Consider the following 19,293-nt stretch of genomic DNA (forward strand, 5'->3'; position numbering starts at 1 on the left):
TAGGGTTGGGGAGAGAAGCAGTGTAGAAGGAGTTGGGGAGTGAATTTAGGTCCTGGACTGGAAAGGAGGGGTATGTTTTCATGGTACTTAGCAATCAGCACGCAAGACAGAAAAAATGCGGTGATTAGATTCCACGAATCACTTTTTGCATTCTCGTTATGCATGCTACAAATAGTGCTTGCGATAAAAAGTTTTAAGTACGCTTTTATTGTCATTTACAGAAAAAATGATGTGCAGAATCCTACAGGTCCGGTTCTCAAAGAGAGATGAAGAAGGTTTATAAAAAGGCAATTACGTATTCATTCTAAATCATTATATTTAAATATATATATATTTTAATTACCTAGTATTTCGGCGTTTTATATATATAACGGGTTAGTGATTTCGTATGATTATTTGGGCTTCCTGTCTTTTACGGATCGTTACCTACGGTCATTAGGTCAGCGGTACCCACTGTAACCAGGCCTTGATTCCTTAGCAACCAAACAGAAAACTGAATCGTAGAATGAGAGATGCTTCAACACCAACAAGTTGTTGCCACTGTTTGAATACGTTTCTTCTTCGATCTGGCGAATTTGTGGAGACCGTTTGCACATGAACTCCTAGAGTACCTCTAAAAGCCTGAAGATAATTGTCGGATAAGGGCATTTCGCTTAGAAGTGAACCGATAAACCTCGATCTACAACCAAGATGTCGATCGCTGTTGCCACTCCGAGGCATTGCTTCGGCTTGAAAGCCGATGTAGCCAGTAATATCTGCTACTTGGATGAACAAACCATCATATATCCAGCGGGGTCGAACTGCATTTTGTATAACATCGATCAGAAATCGCAGCGATTTATCCCTGGATCTGATAAAAGTGTGGGAATGACAGCGATGGCAGTTAGCCCAAACAGACGATATGTTGCCATTGCAGAAAAGGGTGAAAAAGCCACGATCACTATTTACGATCTTCATACTCTGAGAAAAAAGAAAGTCCTTAGTCATCCCGAAGTTCAGTCTGCAGAGTTTGTTAGCCTGGCTTTCTCCCCAGACTCCAAGTATTTGGTCTCACAGTCTGGCCGACCCGACTGGACTTTGCTTTACTGGACATGGGAAAAAGCCAAAGTAATGGCGTTTACCAAGTCTTCTAATCAACAGGACTCCGCCGTTTACCAGGTAAGACATGTTGCAAAAGCCAAATTGTTTACAAGTGCAGATGATTTATTTTGTTTTGAATTTATGAATGGTTGTGATGTATGTAAGAAAATGTAATCAATATATTTCAAAAGAAAGACTTATATTAAAACATATTTATATATACCTGAGTGAGGATATTAAAATATCTAGCACACATCATATGTTGATTTATTTTATTTTCTCATTTCTCGTCTTTATCTATTTTTAGGTTTCATTTAATCCACAAGATAACACACAGCTTTGTGTTGTTGGCAATGGGATATTCAAGCTTTTCCGCTACAGTGAGGGTAATCTCAAACAGTTTGCTTTCCAAAAGATGGAGCCACAGAACTTCTTGTGTCATGCATGGGTCTCTGATGAAAGGATCATAACAGGGACAGACACCGGTCGCTTACTTCTTTTTGAGTCTGGAGAACTAAAGAATGAGTTCAGTGTTTTGGGAGGTGGACCAAGTGCTCCAGGCACTGCAAGGTATTAATCCAACTTGTGTTTATACCAAGTGAAGTTGCATTTTAACTATGCGAAACAGGGAAGGCTATTTGAATGCTGTGGGCTGTTAACTTTATGGTGTAGTGGAGCTGGACTTGTAGGGGAGGTAGGCCTTGATAAAAAATCTAAAGACATACATAGGGGCAGTGGATATTAAAGAGGTAATTAATGATCCCTGGTGTATAGGTTTCTGGAAATTTAGGCATTTTGGAACCCACCAACATGCTGAGATTTATTGAAGCCCTTAAAGTATTACATGACATAAATAATTTTCTGTTATTTCAGACAACTAAGCACTGCTGCTATTGGAGCAGATCCTTCCCCAACCCAAACAGCATATCCCCAGATCACATGCATTGCTGCCTACTCCAAAGGTTTTATTTGTTCTGGTGGTGCCGGCACTGTCCATCTGTTTGAGAAAGCAGAAGAGAAAGATGCCTACAAAAAGAGCAGAGAGATTAGAATCCCAACTGATACAACCAATCCTGACCCGCAAATGATTGAAAGTCAGGAAATAAAGGATCTGACTGTCAGTCCCTCTGAGGAGACTTTGGTGTGCAGCACCAGCACATCACAACTCTACAGCATCACACTGTCAACTGCAGACCTGGGAAAGGTGTGTAGAACTGGAAGTTACTATTGTAGTTGTTCATCTCTGCCTTGTTTTTTAGTGTTTCTTTAATCAAGTTTGATATTTCAGCCCTGGGAATCTGGAAAGAAGAAACGAAAGAAATCGCTAATTGTTGTTAGTAATTTGAGTAATTTTGATAGATAAAAGCACAAGGCATTGTTTAAAGATCTACACTATTTGTATGAGCCTTAATGCATGAACAGCTGTTTATCACTTTGACATGGTGTCATATAATTTTAGTGGGTATTAAGCCTGTTTACTATGCTCACTTCTAAGTAATTTGCTTGTATTCCAGGGTGATCTTGCAACTTTTGAGCTTCTCTCCCAATCTTTCCATCATGGGGTTATCACTGGAATGGATGTTTGCATCAGAAAGCCTTTGATAGCAACTTGCAGTTTGGATAGATCTGTGCGAATATGGAATTATGAGACTTGGTAAGTTGCCTTATTATTGTTTCTGTTACTTGATCATTCTTAGTTTGACTTACTAACAAGATTTATTCTGTATTTCTAGCTCTCTGGAGGCATATAAAGAATTCCAAGAAGAATGTTATAGCATTGCCCTGCATCCTTCTGGTCTATACATCTTGGTTGGATTTAGCGACAAGCTGCGGTTAATGAACCTGCTGATTGATGACATTAGATACTTCAAAGAGTTTACTATTCGAGGATGCAGAGAGGTAATTTGATGACTATTGGATGATCTGTTGTCTCTGTCTAAATTGTAACAAAAAAAAGTTATAAGTTCACCTTACACCTTAAAGCCGCATTGTCACCAGTTTACTTCCGGAGGTCCGACGGAAACCTCAACCGTTAAAAGACAAAAGAATCTATTAGAATCCGAGATATTTAACAGGCAATCCGCTCTAAATTATCAATCACATCCTCTAAAAAACTTCCAATAGACACACTGCTTTCAATATTTTGAAATATTTTTGCGTTTTCCTTTAAAAATCATCGGATATTGTTACGTAATCGACCGGAAGTAAACTAGTGACAATGCGGCTTTAACAGTTGAAATATAGCTAATCTTTTGAATTTTTTTTACAGTGCTCATTCAGCAATGGTGGTCATCTTTTTGCTGCTGTCCATGGTAATGTCATTCAGCTTTACTCATCAACCACGTTTGAAAATGTTGGAAACCTGAAGGGTCATAATGGTAAGGTCCGCCAAGTTATTTGGAGTCAGGACGACAGTAAGATTATTTCTTGTGGAATGGATGGAGCAGTTTATGAATGGAATGTGTACAACTACAAGCGTGAAGGAGAAAGTGTACTCAAGTCCTGTAGCTATACAAGTGTAACAGTATCACCCGATGGGCGTACAACATTTGCTGTTGGCTCTGACAGAACTATCAAGGAAATTTGTGATTCGCAGGTGTGTAAAAGTCATTCTATGGCAAGCTGCAATACCATTTACAAAATTTAATTCAAATGATTGAGTCACTCATATCATGCTTAATTTTCTCTTAGATACTCCGTGAAGTCCCAGCATCTGACATGGTGCTCACACAGTGTGTGATGTCCAGGTCAGGGCGGATGTTGTTTGCTGGTACTGCATCAGGTACTTTACGAGCAATGAAGTTTCCTTTGACTGTACCAGGAGAGTGGCAGGAACACCAAGTCCATGCTGGATCCATTAATAAGGTACAGGTTCATCTGTTTGTAGCTATTTTAAGGTGACATTCTATGAGACAACATAACTTCTTTGTTATTGATAATGTCATGAGTTATGCATCTACTATAGTTTCTTTATTGAGATTTGGGCCAGTTTCAGGATGGGTCATTCTTAATACGTTTTGGGGTTTTAAAATGCTAATAGCTTAGAGCATAATTGATTAATTCATTCGGTATAATCTCTCTTTCTCTTTAGTGTTTGGCTGATTCTCAGTTTTTTTAATTCTGAAATAGTTCTGTCTCACTGACCCTACTGTGTCTCTTTAATCTAGATGCGCATGTCATATGATGACCAGTATCTCTTTACTGCAAGTGAGGATGGCTCTCTCTACATCTACAAGGCTGTTGATAAGGAAGGGCGTGGTCTTAAGAGGGACAAGGAAGTGGGGTATGCCGAGGAGATCCTTATCACCAAGTCAGACCTTGAGGAAAAGGTATGTGTTCTTTGGTCTCACTCAACCATCTGTCAGAGAGTTCATATGCTTTAAATCTATTCATTTAAAACGCTACATCTGCAGGACGACCGTTTTTGATTGGTAGAGCTGTGGGATGTTGTCATTAACCTACACTGGTTTTAAGCTTCTAACTTGGGCACCACCATCCAAAACATTTTGGAAACAAAAAAACTTGTTTAAGATAAATGTGTTCAAGTACTTTAAATGCTGCTAGACGAAGGGAAAAAGATAACAGAAGACTGTATAAACTTTACATTTGTGCTGATTTTTACATCCCCCAAGTACACCTCTCATTGTTCAAGAAAATAATGTCTTGTGTGGATCATTCCCTTTAGAATGCAATGATGGCAGAGCTGAAAACTCGTGTTGAGGAGTTGAAGATGGAGAACGAGTACCAGCTACGGCTCAAAGACATGAACTACAACGAGAAGATAAAGGAGCTGACCGAGAAGTTCATCCAAGAGATGGAGTCCCTGAAGACCAAGAACCAAGTCCTCAAGACCGACAAGGACAAAGAGGAGGCTAAACACGAAGAAGAGGTCAGTTATAAACTTGGCAGTTTAGGCTATTGGTCAACGGCTATTAGATTGATTGTCGACCCTTTTATCGATTTCTGGTTACCATATGGTCGTGCATTCGATCGGACACAGCTAATGTGGCGGTACGATCGCAACCGACTGAGTTCCGATCGAAAAGTGGTTTCAATATGATATCAGGGTGGGTTTCCATATAATTGTTCATTCATGATCGCCTGCAATAAAGCGCGATCATATAAAACCCAGTCTTTTTGATCTATGTATGGCCCAGGGAGGCGACTCTGACAAAAACAGACGGGGGTGATCGTCGGCAAAATCAATTTTAACTCTAAGAGGTAACACTTTGGGTGTGGTCAACAGAGTTCTTACCCCTAAGATTCGAAGGAATTTGTAACCCTAAGAGAAGCAGATTCTAAGCATAATCAGAAACCGCTAAACACCCTCTAAGGAATAGCAGTTGGTCGAAATTTTATACCCTAAAAGATAAGACGATCTCCCTCTACATTTTTGGGGAGCTCCCCCACCCACCTGGGATGTATTATCGACGTTTTACAGTCGGCTACTAGATCGCTGGTCTTAGGTAAGTTTAAGAACATTTGCTAAGCAAATTTTGGGAGAAAGTACTGAAAAAAGTTTTCGCATTTATACATTAAACGTGTCATTTCGTCGTTTTCGTAATCACATTAAACTGGAATGGATGTGGAAGCTCATCTTTTGCGTTTATTCAAAGGTTGCGGATCACATGGAGAAGCACAGTAAAGAGTTACAAGATCTCGAGTCAGCCAATAACCAAAAGCTCATGTCCGAGTACGAGAAATACCAGGAGTTACAGGCGAAGAGCCAGAAAATGCAGGAAGACTATGAGCGCCAACTGACGGAGATGGAGGAAGCCAGAGAACAGGTGCTTGAGGAGCTTACCGAGTACTACGAGAACAAACTACAGGAAAAGACTGCTCAGCTGGACCAGTCTCAAGAGGAGTCAAGGCAACAACTCCGCGAGTACGAAGAAACCAAGAAGCAGATAGAGGAAGATGCAGATCGGGAGATCCTTGATATCAAGAACAAGTACGAGCGACGGCTGAGAGAGGAGAAGGAGGCGAACCTAAGGCTTAAAGGAGAGACAGGAATAATGAGGAAAAAGGTAAGGCAGGGCATACCGACCATTTATTCATTTTCTCACTATCACTTTTATAATAATGGCAACAAAACCATTGGTTTAACTTCATTCAGTATTCGTGCTCCATCAAGTGGACTCCAGTAGAAAGGGGCCTCTAGGGGGTACTACCTTAATTTCAAGTAAGGGATAATACCTCGATTCCCAGGCGGTACTTGGGTATGGATTTTAGATTGGTAAGTCTTGAGAAACTTCCAGGAGGTAATACAACAGTTTCCAGGTATGGGTCAATACTTCGATTTTCAGGTATCCTTGATTTCCCGAGCGGTAAATTTTAGAAGGGAGTTTTTTTATGAGGGGTTTGGATATCGAATGAATTAGCCCATTTCAAAATGATATAATAAGGAAGAATGATATAGATATTCCGTAACGCTGTTTCTCAACTGCCACTTTCTTTACACAGTTCACAAGCCTGCAAAAGGAAATCGACGACTACAAGGCGGAAATTCAACGCCAACACAACGAGAATGTCAAGCTTCAGGGTGTTATCAAATCGCTAGAAAAAGACATCTATGGGCTGAAGAAAGAAATCCAGGAACGTGACGAGACGATCCAAGACAAGGAAAAGAGGATCTACGACTTAAAGAAGAAAAACCAGGAGCTGGAGAAGTTCAAGTTTGTACTGGACTACAAGATCAAGGAACTGAAGAAGCAAATCGAACCTCGGGAGAACGACATAAAGGCAATGAAGGAACAAATTCAGGAGGTACGAGGAACATACACAGAACAGTATACTGTAACTATATTCGTCCTTGTTTGACGTAATTTTTTTAGTAGTAAGTTTTTCAAAATCTAGATTTCTGAGTTTTTTTTCTTTTTCTCTTCTTGACGGACATAGCTTGACTTGGCTTGACTTCTAGATTTTATGTGACGTTAAATTTCATTATTCTAATTTTGGTTGTAGATGGAGAGTGAACTTGAGCGGTTCCACAAGCAGAACACAAGCCTTGAACTGAACATCACCGAGCTCAGGCTCAAGTTGAAAGCCACAGACAAAGAGATGCACCAGGAGAGACAGAAGGTGGGCATGTCCTCATATGTGACTTGCGCAATGAGGTCTTCTATGACGTCACAGACGCTGTGTGATGAGGCCTATTATGACGTCGATTACTTTGTATAATGTAGACGTTTGTATTGTTTTCTTTATTCCACTTTCTCTGTCTGATATATGTCTTTTCCAAAGGTCCGAGATGTGGAGGCGGTTGTCAAAAGGTTTAAGACCGATCTTTATAACTGCGTTGGATTTATCCAAGAGCCAAAGAAATTGAAAGAAAATGTTAAGGCGTTGTACCAGAAATACGTACAGGACGAAACGGTAGGCTAGAATATTGACTTACCCCTATTTTGGCAATTAACGCTTTCGCTAAGTATTGGTTTCTGATTTGTATGGATAGCCTGAGTCCGCCGGCGTCGATGCCGATATCCAGCGGGAGTACGCTCGACAACGTGAGCACTTGGAGCGAAGTGTGGCGTCACTGCGCAAGAAACTCACCAAAGACTCCGAAATTCACCGCGCGGATAATGTCAGAATTATGCAGGTTAGTTGAATAAACACATGATCGAAACAGATTTGGGGTCTTATGATCAGAGAAGTACATTCGCGAAAAGCAACTACAACACCTACAACGAAAGGTTGGGCATATTTTAGCTATCACGCTTTTCCTCTAAAATTTCAATTCAGGTGTGTGTGTCAAGCTCGTACCCAGTATTGGCTAAGGGTGGGTGCGCAGTCAAAGGTATCATATGGAAAGAGCATAGTATTTGAAGATACCTTAATAAGAAATTAACCACTTTTTGGCCGCGAGGGTCGGGGGTGGGGGTGGTTGCGCATCCTGTGTACACACCTTTGTTTGTGTTTGGGGGCTCTGAACCTGTTCTTGGCTATGCCTTTGAAAAATAACTTACCGGTTATGTATTTCTTTTTTTTTTTTACAGGAAAACGTTACGCTTATCAAAGAAATAAATGACCTTCGACGTGAGCTCAAAATCGCACGTACCCAAGTACACGACTTGGAGACCGCACTAGGTGTCATGCGCAAACAGCAGCACCAAGGAAACGCGGGCTCAGACGACCAGAATAACGCAGACGACAAGAAATCCGACGAGCTCTTCCACATGGAAAAAATAGTCGACATCCAGAAATCGGAAATTCGCAAGCTTAGAAGCCAAATAAAAGATCTTGAAAATCTAGGTTACAACAGACCTCCCTCTGGTGGTAAACTACCGCCTGTTCCTGTTATCTAAAGCTTTTATGCAATGGAAAATCTGAATTGTAAATATTGAGTGAAAACCCACTGTAAAACATGACCTTGTGAAAAACTTTGTGAAAAACTGACAAATAATGTTGATATGCTCTCGTCCAAAAATCAAGACTATCTAAACACTTCATTTTATATAGGATATATTCATTGTAAATAGATAAAAGTTGAGAATAAAAGACGGTGTTTATAAGAAGAGAAGCAGTTATTTCAATCCCATGTCGGAGAAGCAGTCGAAAGCAGAGTAAGGCCTAGAGGATGATGATGATAGAATATGTAGTACTTGTATAGGTAGTGCTAGGGTGGATATGTCGATGTACCGCTTATTCTCTCACCCCTATAACAGCCTGCGTCGCTGACGGATGTAAGTTCCAGCTCTCGCGCGGCCATTAAAAAAAACTGCGATGGAGTTCGCGTATATAGATACTCAGGCTACTATATCATTTTCTGATTTTTAGCTATAAGCTATCGTAAAAGCCACGAACGGTGATACATCTGTATTTGTTAGTAATTGGGGACCATCCTTCTTTCTAGAGATAGAAAAACTCCTTGGTCTCGGAGGATGTTTAGCAACCGTAAGGATGTAGCTGTTATTTTTTAGTCACAATATACTTTTAGTCGAAGTAATTTTACAAGGCACGCACTTCGGCTGGATTAGGTCGGGCGTTAAATTGGGATCACTTTAGACGTAAGAAAAGTGGAAGTTGTCTCAGTTTAGCGGATATTAAAAGTTCACTACGTGCACACAGACAACAATTCTGATTGAAATTCAAATTTTCAAATACTGAGTGTCTCTAGAGACTTGGACTATCCTACCGCCCTTGTTTTGATATTTTCATCATGTCAAGTGTATGAAGTCCCCAGCGGGCGGAGTTACACAACGCTCCCAGGGGAGCCCTGTGTGAGACTCCGACCGCTGGGGGTTGCGAAAGAGACTAAAGTGTATGTGGTGCTTCAGAGAGTAAACGAAAACATGGCTGCCTCACGTAACGTCGTCATCGTTGCTGTTCTTGCTATCGCTGTGTACTTTATCCGTGAGCACTGCCAAGGAAGAGTGTGCAAGAGTGAAGCGAGACTTGACGGCAAGACGGTCATCATTACTGGCGCCACTACAGGCATCGGGAAAGAAACTGCAGTTGATCTGGCAAAGCGCGGTGCACGAGTCATCATCGGCGCTCGAAACCTGGACAGAGGTAACGCTGCAGTTAGAGATATCCAGGCAAGATCAGGCAGTCAGCAAGTCTTCGTAGAACACCTAGACCTTGCTTCTCTTAGCTCTGTCCGTAAATTCGCTGAGGTTATTAACAAAAAGGAAGAGAGAGTCGATATTCTGATGAACAATGCTGGTGTGGCTTGGATTCCTTTCAAGAGAACAGAAGATGGATTCGAGATGATGTTTGGGGTGAATCACTTGAGTCATTTCCTCTTAACCAATCTGCTACTAGACAAGCTGAAGCGCTCTGCTCCAAGCAGAATTATTAACGTATCTTCAAAAGCTCATCTTTTTACCTCCGAAATTGATTTTGTGGATTGGAACGATGAGAGCAAATATTCAATGCTATCACGCTATGCAAACAGTAAATTAGCAAATGTCCTATTTGCGAGGGAACTTGCTAAAAGGCTCAAGGACACTGGTGTAACAACATACTCTCTTCATCCTGGTACTATAATGACCGATCTAGGGAGGGATATCCCTGGGGGTAAATTCATCAAAGTGTTCCTTTGGCCGATACAAAAAGTATTTTTTAAAAGTCTCGAGCATGGTGCACAGACACAAATTTGCTGTGCTGTGTCTGAGGAACATGCAAATGAGACTGGCTTGTACTATGATGACTGCCAAGTGGCTGAGCCAAGTAAAGCCGCACAAGATGATGAAGCAGCAAAGAAACTCTGGGATCTCAGTGCTAAGTTGGTTTCATTGTGATTATTTTAGAATAAAATTAATATTAGCCTTTCTACCTGATATGCAGTTTCTTAGAAAATATTTAAATACTGAACTTGATCTTGGAATGATTCTAAACGGTGCTTCTTTTATACTAAACATTTTATAGTGGAGGGCTAAAATTCACTGAACATTTCAACAGAAAATTAAAATACCAGTTACCCTGGATGCATATTCTGGGTACGCAGGCAGAATAGGATTATGCATTTTAATGTGCACTGTAGCCTGTTCTAAAAGATTGGAGATTACCTGATAATGTGCTATGCCATGCTGTAATTATAGGGTAGAGAGGGTTTATTATATGCCAGACAACTGTAACATCACCACTAGCATAGAGAATCCACAAAATTGTTAAAAATCTGTAGAAACGGTAAAATATTAAATTGAAAGAATTGTACCACTGAGTTTTTCAATAGTCAAAATTCTTGAATGCTTGTGAAAAAGTTTCATGTTTATCAAAAGTCTGATCTGCAATACATTGTTTTCCTCCCATATAAGAAGAAGCATATTTTTGGGGACATATAAGGGAATTGTTCTGCTTTTGCACAGTCAATTATCTATAAAAATTCTTTGGAAACCACTGAAATGCTAGCCTGCATAGCGGCTCTGGCCGCACGCCACTTTTTCTTCTCTCGCTCCCACAGGTAGCCCAAGCTCTTTATTTTCCCTAATAATATACACAGTTAACATAATAAAATTAGTAAAAAAATGAAAACAACTTGTTGAAAAGATGTTGTGTAGTCTAGTGTTGTGTTTATGTTTACTTTTTGCGTGTTCTTTGGCCTTATGCGTCTTTTTCAAGATTCAAGATTCGCGATTTAAACTTTTACCCGAATGTCTTTTTAACAAGTTGTTTTTGTATTTTTCACTAATTTTTTTTTCGCCCTATGTTTACCATAAATATCATTAGGGACAAATAAAGAGATTGGGCTACCTGTGGCTGGACTGTTTTCACAACAACGGAAACATTTGTCCAAGATAAATATGAAGAATTAAAGTTAGTTGAGCAGTTTTTATCGCTAAGAGAAGAGTTACAATAAACCTTAAACATAAAAATAAAAAGTAGGTTGTTTTCTTGTTTCTGTTGTTGTTATTACTTGGTTTACCTGTGAAAATTCCCATTGTAATATTTGATGCTGCAAGATTTCATAAAGTTAGACTGTTTTCACAACAACGGAAACATTTGTCTAAGATAAATATGAAGAATTTAGTTGTCCAGTTGTTATCACTAAGAGAAGAGTTACAATTAAAAAGTAGGTCGTTTTCTAGCCTTCTGTTTCTAAAAAAAATATTGTTTCTGTTGTTGTTTGGTTTACCTGTGGTTTTCGTGCCTGGGCGAGTTTGTCGAGTGATGCTTGAGCTGCTCGGTGGGCTGTGGGGGAAGAAAAAGCTTTTCTTCTGAGTGAAATATGCCTCCTAAACGATCAAAGGCCAAGACTTCGTCTGAGGCAAGGTCATGTTCTTCATCGAGGTTCAGTACTTTAAAAGTCACTGAGCGATCGTCTGTTCGGGCGTTTGTTGAGAAAAATAAGCTGGAGTTTGCACCTGGCAAGGGCTTCTATCAACTTACAAAACCCGAGACTATTCACTTTCACAAGGAGATCGTCGTACGAAGAAAGTCCGATGGATTATTCGCCACCGGCGAGGAGGTAATTGTAAAAGATAATCGTCATCATTTTAAACTTAACTTTATTTGCACGAAATAACGGCGTTACAAGACACAAACAAACTTACACGACTTTGTGTAAGTAAGTATGTTCTGCTTCAGCTACAGCAAGAATGCTATAGCTATTTAGCAGACTTACTTATTTATTGTGATTTTAACCATTAGTCAAATTGATGTTTATAAATGGACAGAGAAAAACTCAAAGCAAAAAAATGAATTTTAAAAACAAAAATGGCAAATTTAGTTTAGTTTCTTACACAAAGAATATGGACTGAATGCGTTTTGCAGAATAAGACAACAGTATGTAGAGTGAGTGAGTAGAGTGAGTTTTCTTATAAAAGTCTGACCACCCAAAAAAAACAAGGTTATTTATGCGGGCCTGTATGTCATAAACTTCAGCTTAAAAAAGAAAGAAAGTAGAGTAACAATAAACCTGGCTACAGTAGCTAAAGTTTCTGTTCAAATAGCAAAGGCTCATGACTCGAGACTCGAAAAAAGAAAGGGAAACCCATAACATGTTAACAACATAAAACTGATTGCGTTTAAAAAAAATCAGAAAGTCTGAGGTCACGTTTTAAAATCCAAAACCCCTAAAATTTTGATAAAAATTGAGACTTCAAGACTTGTCTAAAAACGCAGAGATTTCTAGACTGCAAAATTTTTGCGAGACTCTCAAAGTTTCTAGGTACCCATAGCTACCGATGCTACGCTTTGTGATCAAGTAGGAGTGACTCTCATTAATCAGTTCCAGGTTTGTTTCCTGTCACAAACTGGCATGAATTTTATTGATTCTCGCTTTTTCTGGGTACTTCACAGTTTCTTCCATAAAACAGCAATTTTGATTCTAGGCTGTTTTGTGTGGCCAGACATGAGTTCTATGGTGGCTGTCTGAGATGTCTACTTATTCCTCACCACATTGCACTGTATCAACTGTAAAATTTGTAAATTTGACCATCCTGGCCCCAAGAAGTGTGATTTGCTCTCAGAATTTGTAAAAAAAAAATGTTTTTTTTGATTTTCACAGATTCGAACTATTCTCAACATCCCAAAGGAAACTGCTAAGTTTAAGCTTGACCAAGGAAAGCTTGATGACTTTGATGTTTTTGTGCAGTCAACATCCTATAACAGGGTGCTCCTTCCAGATACAGAGTTCCTCTATGACACAGAGGTACATACTGATGTTCCTATGGCAACAAGCTCATCAAAAGCAGCTGTCAAAGATGAGGTGTCACCAGATGAAAAATCAGCAAGGGGAAAAGGAAATAAAACAGAGGTGTGAATTTTCAAATACCTGTTTCTTATACAAAATATTTGCGCTTACCCCTCCCCTCCCAAGATTTAAGTTTTTCTTAGGTTTTCTTTTCTTTGTATTGCTTTTCATCTCCTTTCCTTCCATTTTCCTTTTTGAATAGGCTGCATTTTCTTATTTGCCACTTATCTTAAAATTACAGGTATAATCTTTGTTATCAACAAATTTTGCAATATTCAATATAGAGAATTCAATATTAATGTTTAAAAGGCTTCCATTACATAATTAAGTACTGGATCAATATATGACATCTAACTAATTTTCAATCTGTTACTCCCGACTGGTCACATGTTGCAAATAGAAACTTTATTGGTAAAAAGTGGCACATGAATGGTATTATAAAATGTTTCTATTGGTTTTCTATTTTCTTTTGCCCTTCTGTGGTCAGCGAATTACAGTTGGACCTGATAATGCACTTTTCTCTGTGGATCCCTTATTACTCTACTGAAAGCATTACCACCTAGAAACCATCTTCATATCCAACATCTGTTCAGAGACTGCTTGTAGATACTGTTTATCAAAGAAATTGATAATTTTTAGTCCTGTTTGCCCCCTCTAGGAAGCAGCTGCTGAAGTAGAGAACGCTGAGGATACAGCTCCTCCCACCAAGAGACCAAAAGCAACCATGGGAACAGCAGGTGCATCAAGTATGTCTGACGTAAAGGAGATAGTATTCTCATTCGACACCACTGGCTCAATGTACCCCTGTCTCGCTCAGGTAAAGAGCACTGGACACTCGTGTATAAAGTTAACTAAAGAAAACTTTTGAAGCCTTTTACATGCTGACAATATCTATAGACTTCCCCTGTCTCCAGAGTACTCTATGATATGAATTTTCTCTAAACAGCAGGGGTCTTAATCTGTGAGCTCAAGAAATAGGTAGATTGCATAATTAGGTATCTTTTTGTGCCCAGATTTTTCAGATTCAGAGATTTTCAGAACTCCTATATTGCTAGTGTGGTTATAGTGGTTTCTTAATTCAGAAGAGTATAAGATTATATTGAAAATGTTTTTTTCCTTTTTAATTTTCTTCCTTTTTAATTTTTAGGTGAGAAAACATGTAGAGAAGACAGTTGGTCGGCTGCTATCAGAGCTAAAGGGGGTGCGTATTTCCATCTTTGCACATGGTGACTACCAAGATAAGGAAGCCACTTATGACACAAAGTGGATAGAATTCTCCTCAGATAAGAAAAAAATCACAGACTTTGTGAAGAACGTCTCATCCACTTGTGGCTATGACTCGGATGAATGCTATGAACTGGTTTTAAGACAGGTATGTTATATGCTATCTTATAATTGTTTTATTATACAGTGCAGCTTATTATCAATCATTTTGCCTGTGTGCTTGGGGACGACAAGGTGAGGACAGATAAAAGTGAAGGGGGGCCATGCCCCTCAGTTTTCCTAAAATTATTAGAAAATTACCAGTAAACAGTGATCAATTCTAAACTGGAAAAAAAACCTATTAAGTGGAAACATCTTAGGGTCCTGACCCCTTACGCAGTTCTGCTCAAGGTTAAACCAATCAGCTATCGAGCTATGATTTGGGGTTTGCACGGCGCAGATCTGCGCCGTTTGAGCCAAGCCGTTATAGATCTCCGTGACATCAAGGAGGTGTTGACATACAATAACCAGACTACTCTGTATGGCATAAATATCTGGTTATTACATGTCAACAGGGGTAAAGCCTTTGTTAATTCTCAAACAAATGGTAAAACAAAACCTCTGAAAGTCTGAACGAAAACACCTTCCTTTGACTAAATACAATAAGCTAAAAAGGAGCGACATTATTTTCACAGGTCCTCTTTTATTATTATAGTTTCTCAAATTGATACTTTTTGTGTTTGATATGTGTATTATTTTTAGCTTACTTGAAGGGTGCTAATTTGGCGGGATTGTTTTGGCGCGTTAAGAACAGTGTTCTCAAATACTGGAACTTCCTTCGTGTATCTCCTCCTTAGAGTTAATCGATTAACTCCAATAGTAGTGGTATGACTGTGCCCCCCTGCTTTTTTAATTTCTCTGTAACATGCACTTCCCAGTATTGGCACACTATGGCTCTAAAAAAATCAGATTAAAACTGCCAAAAATATGTAACAGTTCCAGTAATTCATTAATTCTAAGAATCACAATACACTATGCATAAAATTTACATAAAAAAGCAAAGCTTTATACTTTACATTTACCAAATTTAATCGCAATAATCACAGCATCCTCCCCAAAGTAGGCGATGGAAGTGGATGCTTTCTCACACTTGCTATTTTTAGGATGACAAAATGGCAGCTGAAAGGGCCCCTTTAAAACACTTTAGCATTTACTTTGTGTATAACTAAGTTACAGCTTTCACTAAATTAAATAATAAATTACCTGTTTATTGATTATTTCAAAATACATGGCTACAGCTTTTTTTTTTTAATTTACTAAAATACGCACTATAGAGTTATATTCTTGCACCATAGACAATTCAAGTAAACCCAAACTGGCCCTCTCGAGATGTTATATTTTTAATCAAGTGATTTTTAAAATTGAGAAAAAGTCTTCATTGGATACTTTTTCAGAAAAGTTCAGAAAAGCCTTTTTATAAATTAGTCTATCTATGGAAACAAGTCCAATAAACGATGTACGGTTTCTAAGGTTAATTCAAAGTCTCTTGATTGAGGTGATATAGATTTGCGTTTTAGATGGTAGTATACAGTACATGCCATTCGTGAACTCCAAAAGCTACTAATCAAGACAATTTCTCCCATGCTGGAAAAATACCAGAAAAATACCAGAAAAAATTCCTTCTCAAATCACTTGATATTCGGAAGCATCTATCGACTTACTAATAGCACATACATATAAGAGTAAGGTAAGTAAGTAAGGTAATTTAGACAACTTTCCCTAAAGTGCTATGTATATGCTTACTATTACTCTAGTTCGCTCTTCTGTCCAATCGCAATAGATATTATCTCAGCAAAACTAATAGAACCCGAAGTTTCTGTTCAATGACCATGTTCGAAGTCATCACGCGTACATGACACACACCGCTTGTCAATCATTATTACAACGAGGAACATTTTAAAAATAGGCTTCGCAACGACACCTTTCTATTTTCTCTCTTATTCCAACCTAGCAAATCAGGTCTAACCTTCTGAATACACCTTTGATTATAAACGGCTTGGCCTAACCCTTTGATAACACTAGTGACTATTAATTGCCGTTACCTAACCTTTTGATTACCTTTCCGATCATTAACAAGCTTGACCTAATATTTTAATCAACCTCAACAAAGACAATCTAAATTATAACCCCACAGGTGCGCACGCAGCTAACCTGGACCCCAGGCTCCCAGCGTGCGCTCGTCATGATTGGCGATGCAAACCCGCACCCTCCCTCCTACCACCTCAACACACAAAAGATAAACTGGCGGGAGGAGGCGAAAAAGCTCTACGAGGAGCTCGGGGTTAGGATCTACTCCATTCAGTGTCTTGGATACGGAGGAGCGGAGTCTTTCTATCGCCAGCTCGCTGATATTACATGTGGGTGGCACCTTAAGCTAGATCAGTTCGCTTCCATAGTAGACTTCCTGATGGCTATATGCTACCGTGAGCAAGGTTTAGACAGTTTACAGGTATTCGAGGATGAGGTACGAGGCAGAGGTCCAGGCATGAATCGAAACTTGCACAAGCTTTTTGATACTTTGTCTGGGCGTACTACTGCTTACACTGCACCGGCGATCGATGCGGCGGGTTTGACCCCTGTTAACCCTTCCCGATTCCAAATACTTGATGTCGATGAGCGCGTAGACATTAGAACATTTGTGCAAAAAAATGACCTCATATTTAAGCCCGGGAAAGGGTTTTTCGAGTTCACTAAAGCAGAAAAGATCTCTGATAAAAAAGAGGTTGTTCTTGTTGATAAAGTGACCGGGGACATGTTCACTGGCAGAGAAGCGTGTGATTTGATTGGCGCAGGAGGATCGGGTAGAATCAAGCCTGCATCTTTGGAGAAGTGGCGGGTTTTTGTGCAAAGCACCTCGTATAACCGGGTTTTGATGCCGGGTACAGGGTTTTTGTACGAGGTCGACTCTGACCACTGAGATTATTTTCGAATGTTATATACCTAATTTAGTTTTAAATAGTTAAGCCGTATTTCTTGATAATGCTTTGAATTACGCACTTTTTGGTATTTGTTTTTATCCATACAATGGTATCTCAAGTGTTAAGCCGTCGTTTTTTTTACAATGACAAGAAAATCGTTTTATTTACGCATAAAAATATAGCGGTGTTCTCTGCGAATTCTCTGAAAGCTGTAACCACCTGTACGCGAAATTTTAAAGGCCTTATTTTATGCTGTTAGATTAAGAATCATGGAATGTTATTTGAAATAGTGGGTTTTTTGCCTTTTTTTAGATGTGTTGTGTTAATGATAAAATAAGCTTGAATAAAGTCTCCATTTATATTTTGTAACAATGAATACACGATTAGTAAAAGTACAGTAGTGGTAAAATATATAAATTTGTTTAAATGGTAATAAAAACGGAGTTAACAATGTGCTGTTAATGAGCCTTATTTTAGCTTACTGTAATTCCTCTTTTTAAATCAAGGAGGGTTAGAAAAGAGGACATTTATCAGTTAGGATCATAACTAAAATTGGATGCATTTTGTAAATAAAAAAATCATCCAATCACAGCAGAGTATGCACCCCCTCCCCCTTGGTATTTGTATGCCAAGCTATCACTTGAAACAAAATGGCGGCGCTAAGGGGAGTACGATTATACTGCCTAACCGTTTCTTTGAAGCTGTTTGACACCGCGAAAATAAAATGCCACATTCAGTATCGAAAAACATGCACTTATAGTTCACTAAACGCTGAACACAGACCCGGGAAGCACCGTCGACTCGATGCTAATGCGTTGTAATAAGCTAAGTACAGCAACTAAAACACTAGTGTAAAAGTTTTACTTGATACAAAATTAAATAGAGAACTTCTAACTCCGCCCCTCTGTTTTTCTATCAAACTCACGAGGTATTTAAGTTATTTTAAACTGTTCTTCAAGGAAGTTACTTCATACCAGGGGTCTACTATAAAGCCGGAGATTATACATAGATTTTATTTAATTTTCTCAATAGTTTCAGGTGTGATCAAAATACAACGGCGTACAGTGAATGTATCAAACAATAAAAGTACTTAATAATAAGCGAGAGAGAGAGGGGGCTTAAACTTGAACAACCTATTCTGGGTGCAAGTTTACTTAAGTTACTTAAGTTCACTTAAGTCATTGTACTCCACTGGACACCATTAAGCAGACATACTGTATGAGAAAAATTTGGTGACAATTAACTTATATGATGGCTTCAGATGTCTTCAGAAGAAAATCACCCCCATTCCCAACCCTGGATCTGTCTCTGTATGGGTGTGTTCATTAGAAATATGGTATAGACATGAAAGCCCTACAGAAAATATAGGACAACAGACAGAATCATTTTCAAACATTAAAAATTATAAGCGAGAGAGAGAGTATTTTGGCCTAAAAGTGTGGTAAAGCAGCATAAATGATCATGATTTTGAATGTAATATGCTGAGATTGCATTGTTTCTATTATTTTGTGCCACTAATTTACTTTGCGTATTCTAGCGATGAATTATGTGATCCTGCGCTTTGCACTTGGGCACCAGAAATTAATACTGTAGCCACCATCATCTCCAGAAAACCAACCCAACAACCCCTTTCCAAATACTCCAAAGCATTAAGCAGACATACTGTATGAGAAAAATTTGGTGACAGTTAACTTATATAATGTCTTCAGAAGAAAATCACCCCCATTTCCACCCCTGGATCTGTCTCTGTATGGGTGTGGTGTGGGACATGAAAGCCCTACAGAAAATATAGGACAACAGACAGGATCATTTTCGAACATTAAAAATTTTATTTTTGATATTAAATCAGCCATCCTATTTTAGCCTGACAATGTTTTGAAAATTACATTAAATCAG

At 38.9% G+C, this 19,293-nt stretch overlaps 3 protein-coding genes across 3 annotated transcripts; all 3 read left to right on the plus strand.

The window, feature by feature from the left end:
* Positions 1-402: 402 nt before the first annotated feature.
* LOC5507495 (cilia- and flagella-associated protein 57) lies at positions 403-8,591 on the plus strand. The gene is made up of 15 exons (XM_032376203.2): positions 403-1,158; positions 1,388-1,650; positions 1,954-2,284; positions 2,595-2,734; positions 2,814-2,979; positions 3,350-3,676; positions 3,772-3,945; positions 4,248-4,409; positions 4,766-4,969; positions 5,697-6,107; positions 6,544-6,846; positions 7,045-7,161; positions 7,324-7,455; positions 7,535-7,678; positions 8,076-8,591. Exons 1-15 carry the CDS (start codon positions 691-693, stop codon positions 8,382-8,384), a joined length of 3,651 nt encoding a protein of 1,216 aa, XP_032232094.2. The 5' UTR covers positions 403-690; the 3' UTR covers positions 8,385-8,591.
* A 727-nt stretch (positions 8,592-9,318) lies between these two features.
* LOC5507501 (retinol dehydrogenase 13) lies at positions 9,319-10,737 on the plus strand. Its single transcript, XM_001628083.3, has one exon. The coding sequence runs from the start codon at positions 9,372-9,374 to the stop codon at positions 10,320-10,322; it is 951 nt and encodes a 316-aa protein (XP_001628133.2). The 5' UTR covers positions 9,319-9,371; the 3' UTR covers positions 10,323-10,737.
* Positions 10,738-11,668: 931 nt separating this feature from the next.
* On the plus strand, positions 11,669-17,850 carry LOC5507494. Its single transcript, XM_048728369.1, has 5 exons — positions 11,669-11,989; positions 13,031-13,279; positions 13,875-14,033; positions 14,364-14,588; positions 16,614-17,850. Exons 1-5 carry the CDS (start codon positions 11,750-11,752, stop codon positions 17,394-17,396), a joined length of 1,656 nt encoding a protein of 551 aa, XP_048584326.1. The 5' UTR covers positions 11,669-11,749; the 3' UTR covers positions 17,397-17,850.
* The last annotated feature ends 1,443 nt before the right edge of the window (positions 17,851-19,293 follow it).

The sequence above is a fragment of the Nematostella vectensis genome, chromosome 1 (genome assembly GCF_932526225.1).
Source record: "Nematostella vectensis chromosome 1, jaNemVect1.1, whole genome shotgun sequence".
Classification (NCBI taxonomy): Eukaryota; Metazoa; Cnidaria; class Anthozoa; order Actiniaria; family Edwardsiidae; genus Nematostella; species Nematostella vectensis.